At 56.7% G+C, this 9,117-nt stretch overlaps 1 protein-coding gene across 2 annotated transcripts in view; it reads left to right on the top strand.

Annotated features, from left to right (window-relative positions):
- The first annotated feature begins 941 nt into the window (after positions 1 to 941).
- Positions 942 to 9,117, top strand: part of KCNC1 (potassium voltage-gated channel subfamily C member 1) — a 42,770-nt gene continuing 34,594 nt past the window's right edge. Inside the window, exon 1 of one of the 2 annotated variants that reach the window (XM_006195131.3) lies at positions 942 to 1,543. In XM_006195131.3, the coding sequence (XP_006195193.2) occupies positions 974 to 1,543 (570 nt within the window). In that variant the 5' untranslated portion in view covers positions 942 to 973. The remainder of the gene's footprint in view (positions 1,544 to 9,117) is intronic. The other variant, XM_032488915.1, reaches the window with a different exon arrangement.

The raw sequence follows: 9,117 nt of genomic DNA, 5'->3' as shown, positions 1-9,117 counted from the left end.
GCAGAGGCACCGGAGCCAGTGCCCGCCGCCCCGCAGACCGAACCCAGCCCAGAGAACCCTCGCTCGGCCCGGCGAAGCTCCGTGACAGTCCGGGAGCTGTCCCTTCAGCACCGCCGCCGGAGTCGGAGCCTGAGTCGGAGCGCAATCCAGCGGAGAGCCCCAGCTCCAGCCCGAGCGCACCGAGCGCTGCGCTCCGCGGCAGCCGCACCGATCAGCAACCCCGGTGCTCCTGCCCAGGGGGCCCGCCATCTCCTCCGAGAGGCGGGGAGAAGGAGCGAGGAGGGCGGGCGGGCAGGCGCGCCCGCCGCCGGGGGGAGCAGGCAGCCAGGCAAGGAGAGGGAGGGGGCCGGAGTCCGCCCTGCGCCCCGAGCTGCAGCCGGGCCACGCAGGGAGGTAGGCAGCGGGCATCCATCTCCCCCGCGCCGAGAACGCGCTGCAGCGACCACCTCACAGCAGAGCGCGAATTTCCCGGCCCCCTCTCCTCAATTCCCCTCCCCCTTCCGGGGGCTGGTCTGTGTCCAGCCCTGGGAGCAGCTGACCTTCCCCCAAAAAGCTTTGTGTCGATTTCTCCATTTTCTCTCTGAGATGGGGACGGGAGCCCGGTCCCCCCACCCTCTTTTCCCTCCTCCTGGGGCTGGTCGCTGAGCGCCACCCCCTCCCTCCTTTCCTCCCTCGATCTCTCCCTCCCTTCTTTCCTCCTCTGCCTCCTCCGCAGCCGGACCAGCTCCCTCCCACATCTGGCGCCTTGAGACCCTGGGGATCCCGCGCACACTCCCTTGGACCAGCACCCGACAGCAAGCGCCCTGAGGGGCTTGGGCCGCTCTTGGGGTGGCCAGAGCCGCGATCCTCTGTCCCCCCGACGGCTGGGGGGAGGGGGGAGGAGGCCACAAGCCCCCCTCCCCGGCGCCAACTCCCCCTGGCGGCCGCTCCCATGGGTGTCGCTGGGCCGCGCCATGCCTAAGGGGGCGCCGCGATGGGCCAAGGGGACGAAAGCGAGCGCATCGTGATCAACGTGGGCGGCACGCGCCACCAGACGTACCGCTCGACGCTACGCACGCTGCCCGGCACGCGGCTCGCCTGGCTGGCGGAGCCCGACGCCCACAGCCACTTCGACTATGACCCGCGTGCCGACGAGTTCTTTTTCGACCGCCACCCAGGCGTCTTCGCTCACATCCTGAACTACTACCGCACGGGCAAGCTGCACTGCCCGGCCGACGTGTGCGGGCCACTCTACGAGGAGGAGCTGGCCTTCTGGGGCATTGACGAGACCGACGTGGAGCCCTGCTGCTGGATGACGTACCGCCAGCACCGCGACGCCGAGGAGGCGCTGGACAGCTTTGGCGGCGCGCCCCTGGACAACAGCGCCGACGACGCGGACGCCGACGGTCCCGGAGACTCAGGCGACGGCGAGGACGAGTTGGAGATGACCAAGCGCCTGGCGCTCAGCGACTCCCCAGACGGCCGGCCCGGCGGCTTCTGGCGCCGCTGGCAGCCGCGCATCTGGGCGCTCTTCGAGGACCCCTACTCATCCCGCTACGCGCGGGTAAGTGGCAACTTGCCCATCAGAAGAGCCAGGCAGGGAGGCAGCGTCCTCTGCCTCCCGCGGGCAAGGATGGATTTGAGAACTGGCGCCTAGCGAGTGAGAACTGAAAGGGGTGTGTGTGCGCGCGTGTGTGTACATAAGCGTTCGTGTGTAACAGAGTGACTCTTTTCAAGGGTGACTAGCTTTGTACATATGTAAGGTCTGTGTCTGTATTTCCCGAATTTAATATGTATGTGTGAGTATGAATGGGTGTGTTTGTGTGTGTGAGTAGATTGTGTGTGCCTATTTATGTAAGTGTGGTGGTGTATATTTCGGTGGGTAAAGTATGTAGTGGATGCGTGAGCATGTGTGTATGTTTGAGTGTGCAGGAGTGCCTGTTCATGCATATTTGCACCGCTACAACTGAACAGGGTGAAAGTATGAACTGTCCTTCAGATTTTGGACTGGAGCCCTTCCTCTCTCCTGGGGAAGGGGCATGGAGAGCCAGCCAGGGCCCACAGAAGATGGCTTGAAACCTGGTCTGATGCTTGAGACAGACCACTCATCCCCAGGAAGCAGCCTCAGGCCATCCTGGGGAGATGATCAAGGGGGGATTTTCATGGCTAATTAATTGATAGTTGGTGGAGGGCTGGGCTATGGGGAGGGGGATGTGATCCCTCTGAGATCTGCTCCTGGGAACAGACCTGCCCTTCTTCCCTGTCAAAAGGCGAAGGTGCTGGAGGGGGCCACTGGGCTTCTGTCTATGTCTGTCTCCTCTGGCACCTGTCTGGGCAGAAAGGGGGTCTAAAGGTGGAGCCAGCAAGAACAAGGTGTGTGACAAGTGGGTGTGTCTTCATCAGCCACTCCCCTTTAGTGACAGCAGCTTGTTGCCAAGGAGAAAGGGCATCCTCAGATGGCCTCTCTGGATCAGTTTCCTCATCAGTAAAATGGGAGAGGGGGTCTGGTGAATTCTAAGGGCCTTTGCTGCTTAACTGAGCCCAAAAGGGAGATACCAGTTAGCAGCCACCTACCCTGGAAGAGACACCCCTTCCCTTTGCTGGGCTCTGTCCTCAGAGGCCTGAACAGAGCTTATGGCATGAGGGGGAGGGTCAGAGTTGGGAATTTAAAGCAGAGACCCCCATCCCTCCATGTGTAAGCCACCCCCCAACCCCCTACCAGCCAAAATGCTGCCTCTGCTGCCCTGCTCTTCTTTCCTGCTCCACTTCCCTTCCCTCCTGCCTGCTGGAGTCCAGGGATGGAGGTCTGGGCAGGGGAGGGGGCAGGAGTGTCTGCCCAGCTGACTCCAGTGGGGAAAAAGGACTGAGGGGCACTGAACTGTCCACAGGAAGAAAACAAAAGAGGCTGTGTTTAGGCACAGGCCTAGTAGATTTGTTACTGAGATAGACCACTCAGTGTTAGCATCTGAGAGACAGGCAGCAGGTTTTATATATTAAATCCCAGATCAGATGTGTGTGTGTTTGATGGTGTGGGAGACAGTAATAAGGAAAGAGTTAAACCCCTTTTTTTGAGGACCCTGCCCAAGGTCACCCAGGAAGTTAGAGGCCAAGCAGGACTAGAACCCAGGTCTCCAGGGACCCCATCCTCCTCTGAGCTGGCCACTAGTTCCCTGCCATCCTCAGAGTGGGGACTGGGACCCTCAGAGGCGTCCCCTCTCCTCTCCTGACAGAGGCCACCATAGCCACGGGATTATGTAACTGGAGGCTGTGGCTGAGCTGTGGGAGGGGCAGGAAGAGGGGGACTGGGAGGTTGAACCAGCACATGTGGGTGGGGGAGCACTCTGGGCAGAGGCCTACATTAGAGAAGCTGCCCATTCAGCCTGCACTTGACCTTGGGCAGCATCTTACCACCACCACCACCACCAGCCCCCTGGCCCCAGAAGCAGAGTACACTCAACTTCCTCACTGTCCTCTCAGTCTCCTGGCTCCCTAGCTAGAGGCTGGGTCGCCCAACTCCCCCAACTCCTTGGGCTCAGCTTTAGGGCTCTGACCCATGCCCCTGAGTTTCAAAATAAGCAGGGATCATGTGGGGCAGGTTCCAGCCCCCTCCCATGTCCATCACTGCCCCTGGCCATTCCTTGGCTGTGGGGTGGCCTTCATCCCATGCAGATAAATGGGTTGGATAAATGGGGTCTCGTTGGTGTGCAAAACCTTACAGAAAAGTCCTGGCTCTCTCCAGTGTCTGTGGAAGAGCAGACTCTGAGGGAAAAGCTGAGCAGTCTGGTGGGGTGGAAGTGGGTTAGAAGGCGCTCCCACTCCCCACCAGCCTATCTGTGCCACCTTCTTTCCCCAGTAGCCACACAGAGTTGTTTCAGCTCCCTGGGGTGACAGATGAGGACACTGAGGCCTGCCCAAGGGCACAGAGAAGTGAGGGCTGAGCCGGGATTAGAACCCGGGCTTCCTGCTGCACGCCCGGCTGGCCCAGCTGCATTGCGCTGCCTCTCTGCAGCTCATCTGCGCAGGGACCAGCCGGCCACCCGCCCGCCCTCCCCCTCCATCTCTGCTCTGCCGCTGCCACTGTCACCTTTGTTCACCCCTCCCCGACGTGGGCCCCAAGCCACCTCAGATTGCTGGGTCAGGATTTAAATGTTTATTCTGGATTCTAGAGCGGAATCCTGTGTGTGACATTGTAGATGTGCATGAAAGAAAAGCTGTATGTGTGAGAGTCTGTGTAAGAGAGATTCTGTGTGGGTGTGAGGGGTTCTTCATGTGTGTGAAAAAGACCATAAGAGAATAAAAATATGTGTGAGTGAGACTCGGTGTGTGGTGTGTGTGTGTCTCTGTGTGTTGAGACTGACTATGTGAGAGAGATTCTGTGAGTCTCTGCATCAGAGAAATTCTGCGTGAGTGTGAAAGAGACAGATACTGTGTGTTTTGAGAGATGGACTTTGTGTGTGAGAATGAGACTGCGTGGGAGAGAGTGTGTATATAAGAGAGAGCCTGTATGTGTACGAGATGCTCTGTGTGTGTGTGTGTGAGTGAGTGAGAGAGAGAGAAAGAGAGAGAGAGAGAGATTCTCGGGGTATGTGAGAGACCTGAGGTGAGTGTGTTGCTGCGTGAGTGTATTTCTATGTGTGACAGTTGTGAAGCTCTGAAGCTCTGCATGTGAGGCTTTGTGCACGAGACCATCTGTGTGTGAAGCTGTGTGGGGTAGGGGACCCATGTGTGACACAGACCGTGTGTGTGTGAGAACCTGTGTGTCAGTGCCGCTGGGTGTGTTTGTATGTGAGAGGGGCGTTGTCCCGGTGTGAGTGTGCCTTGAGGAAGATGAAACTCCAGACCAGCTTCCTGCCTGCTGCCTGTATCTCCTGGGACTCCTGAGCTGCCTTAGTGAACAGTGTTGCCCCCCATTTCCCATCTTCAGTAGAAATATTGCTCTTTCCCAGACCAGTGGTGGGTGCACAGGCCAGGCAGTGAGGTCATCCCTCCCCAGGACTTGGTGGTGGCCCTGGGAGATAGGGGCTGTTTGGTTAGGGCGAGAGATCCCATCTGAGCTCTTCGGGGGTGACAACACTAGCTGCAGCAGCTGGTTCCCTGGCCCCTCTCTCCTCCCATGGTTTCCTGGGCACCCAGGCCAAGGGAGGTCAGGCGTGGGGAGGTAAGCTGGGGCAGGAGGAGCCCAGCTTGTGTTCTGTGGTGAGGGGTGGTGCCCCAGAAACACACAAGCAAAGGATGATGATGACACTTTGTGGTAAGGACTGTGAAGCAGCTTCTTGGGGCTATGAGAGTAATTTTTGTCCCCAAGAAGGTAATGCTGTAGCAAGCTTTGAGAGACAAGTAGGAATTAGCCAGGCAGAGGGCAGGGGATGGCAGGCCTAGTGTGCAAAGCTGTGGAGGTGTGGGATCAGCCAGGCTGTGTTGGTGAAGCCTGGGGCTGCCCTGGCTTAAAACCCACCCTCCTCTCTTCTTTGGGGACTAGCGCAAGTCTGAGGCCCTTGGCTTTTATCTATGATTTGCATGTTGTCATCAGGAACATTTTTCTGTGTCAAGTCACACACCACCAGTGGCGGTCCCTGTGTGGCAAGCCACACAGTATCCTGTGTATGTGTGTCTCTGTGTGTGTGTGTGTGTGTGTGTGGTGACATCTATCCTCCAAAGACACTGGACTTTTCAGTGACAAAGAAGTGCCAGTGGCCCCAAGCTTGAGAAGCTCCACCTCCATCTACCCCATTGCCCAGTTCCCCTCTGATGCCAGGTCTCTCTCTGCCTTGTCCCCACCTCTTTGGGACCTGGTGCCGTCCTCCTCTTCCTCCTCCACTCCCTGGGAAGGAATCTCCCCTGGCAGCTGGGGATGGAGAGCCCAGCCAGAGACTTCTGGTCCTCCCTTGGGTCCTAGCTGACATTGGGCCTTAGAGTCTTGGCTTGGCATGTGGAGAGATTGGGGACAGAGGTGCTATCTGAGGGCCCCCCTACCTCAGAGCCCACTCACCCATATCAGGACCACACTTCAAGTCATGGTAACATGCGAAGGAGGCCCATGAGCAAGGAGAAAGGGTGGGCATGAGCCACCCCAAGTGCTCCTGCCACAGTGTGACCCCCATTCAGTTCTTCTCCCTCCTAGGATGCTTTTACAGGTACCCTCATATCTTTGAAAGGTATTCTAGCTCCGGTCCCAGTAATGAAAATCACAAACCAAGTGTCTCCTAGTCAGAGTCTCTCAGCCCTTTGCCTCTAAAATGGGCATATGATAGAACCTACCCCAGAGGGTTGATGGAAAGATTAACTGAGGTAATATGTGGAGAGTCCCAAGCCCTGGGGTCTGGCATGCAGTAAGTGCTCAATAAATGTTGGCTGCTATTATTACTCCTACTGCTTGTATCATCATTTTACTTCATGACTCTCTCTATACTCCATCCTTTGCCCTCTGCTTCCATAGCTACCATCCTGGTTCAAGCCACCATTGTTTCCCTCAGGCACACTTCTCCTGCAGCTTCCTGACTGCTGTCCCACCTCCAACTCCTGGTCCCTTCAGTTCATCCTCCACTTGGCAACTGCAGAGGTCTCTTCAACTCACAGATCTGTCAGCTCAGCCTCCTTGTCTGCTTAAAAACCTTTGGTGCGTCCCCAGCCCATACTGTAGCCCCTTAGGCCCTGCCCACCTCTCCAGTCTCCCCTGGCCTGGTTCTCTCCATCGCTCACTGATCTCCAGTCACACTGGCCTCATTTCAGTTTCTTGTATGTGCCAGGTCCCCCTGCCTTGGGGCCTTTGCACATGCTGTTTACTCTGGAGCACTCGTTCCTCCTGGTTCACCCCTCTTCAACCTTGACACCCCACTGCAAACATCATTTTCCTGGCAATGCCTTCCTAGACCCCACAGGCTGGGTCAGGGTTCAGAACCAGTGTTTATTCCTTCAGAGAAGCTATCTGGTTTTTAATGAAATGTTCATTAAGAGCCTTGTTTGATTCCTGTTTGTCTCTGGCTCCAGAAACTAAACTTTTTACATACTCAGTATAATAGGAGCTATTATTATGACAGATGAGGAAGTTGAGGCCAAGAGAGGAGTGCTTTCCTCAAGGTCACATGTGAACAAGTTACCTGGGGGACTGGTTCAGAAACCCAGGTCTCTAACTCCTGGCTCAGTGGTTGGGAGCCCCATCCACCTTACGACACCTTAGGGAGTGTTTGGAGTCTGGCACTCTAGGGGCAGGTGTCTGTGCTCCCTAACTCTGGGCCGTCTGGCATCCACCAGAGCTTTGGAGGAGATTGGCTTGAGCCTCCCAGAGAGGGAGGCCTGTTGCCTCAGAGGTGGGGGAGGGGAGCTGGTGGGGGCTCGTTCCAGGGCCCGCTGCTTGGGCCAGGGATCTTGGGGCCTCCCAAGACAGCTGAATATAGTGCTATGGCTATTCTGAGCAGTCCCATGACCAGTGTATTCACTCTGGACCAAAAGGTCAGGGCCTCAAGCCACTGCCTTCCATCAGCCTATGGGCCAGCCTGGCCATACCCCTGGCCTGAGCTTCCCTTCCCTGGGTGCAGGCTCCCAGAAAAGGAGGGCCTGAGAGGCTCCAGGGACAGTTAGATGCCTAGTCTTAATTCAGGGGAACCCCTTGGGTTGGGAGGGACCACCTTTCACATGCACGGGACTGTTGGGTGCTCCCAGGCCACCTCTAACCACTACCCTCATCCACTGGAGGAGAACAGACTCAGAGAAGGGAAGATACCTGCCTAAGACCACAGAGCAGATTAGCGTGGCTCAAACTCACAGCCCAAGAATCCTCTTGGCCCAGGGCCTGGCCATTTGCATTTCTTCTGGCTCAGATTTAAAAGAATATCAAACCCCACCTGGACGCATTGTTCTCCTCTACTTACTCCTCTGATTTCCTCCCCTGACGGTGGGAGACTCAGTAGTGACCTGGCTTCTCACTTCCCTTCCCAACCCCTATCGTAGGACCTCCATTAGCCAATCAACCCAGACTTGGCCCAAATCCTGCTCTCATCGTCCCCCAAGCAGGATTTTGAGAAGCCCCTTACTTTCTTGAGTCACAGTACTAAAGGCTGCTGTTTACTAAAGCCCTTCCTAGTGTCAGACAGCTGGAAGGGTTTGAGGTACATATTCTCATTAGATTCCCACACAAATGCCCATGGATCTGTGTCATTATTATCACACCAGTGTCACTGATGAGGCTGCGAGGCTCACAGAGGTTAAGGAACGTTTCCAAGGTCACTTAGCTCACAGGTGGTGGACCAGAGTTCAGATATGGGTCTGCTTGACCCGGGAGCTCTGGCCAAAACCACAATTCAGTACTGCCTCCTGTCGCTGCTCCAGGGGTGATGGGGTCTGTGCTTGCTGTTGCCCAGACTTGGGTTTCCTTCTGGTTCCCTTTCTCCCTCATCCAACACTCTTTCCTCAAAACCTATCTGGAAATCCTGTTCAGCAAGTTCTGGCCCCGGAACAATGGCAGGTGTGGGTCCGGACTGGCGGGGAAAGAGGGTACTCTGGGAGCCCCAAGAAGAGGGTTTTCAGAAGGTGCCTCAACTTCCACCAGCCATGCAGGCCCTGGGGCTCCGTATGGCCTTCAGGGAAGTGGCAGGGGATTTGGGAGGATCAGAAATCAGGGGATTTGGGAGGTGATGCATGGTGAGAATGCAGGCTCCTCCTCAGCTCGGTATTTGAGGCCTTCTGCTCCAGAACCTGGCCATGTCTCCTACTGCTCCCTTCTGCTATGTCCTCCCTGGCCTCCTCATCTTCAACCCTCATTCCAGCCTCCGGGTCTTTCTCATCATCCATTCCCTCTCTCAATGTCCTTTCTAGTTTTGGCTAAATGTGAAAACCCATCCCTCAAGGTCCCTAATGCTTAGCCAGGCTGCTTCCTCCCTGGCTGACCTCCTTTGGGAGTGAGGGGTCTGGGTTGCACGTGCAGTCACCAGACTTGCATGATTCAAGCTGGAGGTCAGCTCTGGGGGCCTGTGGCTGGGAACAGGGCCAACCCAGGTGCGTGGAGAGATGAGGCCACAGACAAGACCACAGCTTTGGGCATCAGACTGCTGTGCCAGAGCAAGATCGGGAGCCAGGCCAGTAAACCAGCTAGTCTTCCTCAGGCAAGTTCCATAGCCCCTTCAGGCTGCAGTTCCTCTCCCT

The sequence above is a fragment of the Camelus ferus genome, chromosome 10, assembly GCF_009834535.1.
Source record: "Camelus ferus isolate YT-003-E chromosome 10, BCGSAC_Cfer_1.0, whole genome shotgun sequence".
Lineage (NCBI taxonomy): Eukaryota > Metazoa > Chordata > Mammalia > Artiodactyla > Camelidae > Camelus > Camelus ferus.
Note: the sequence above shows the minus strand (reverse complement) of the source record. Positions and strands in the feature narration are given on the sequence as shown.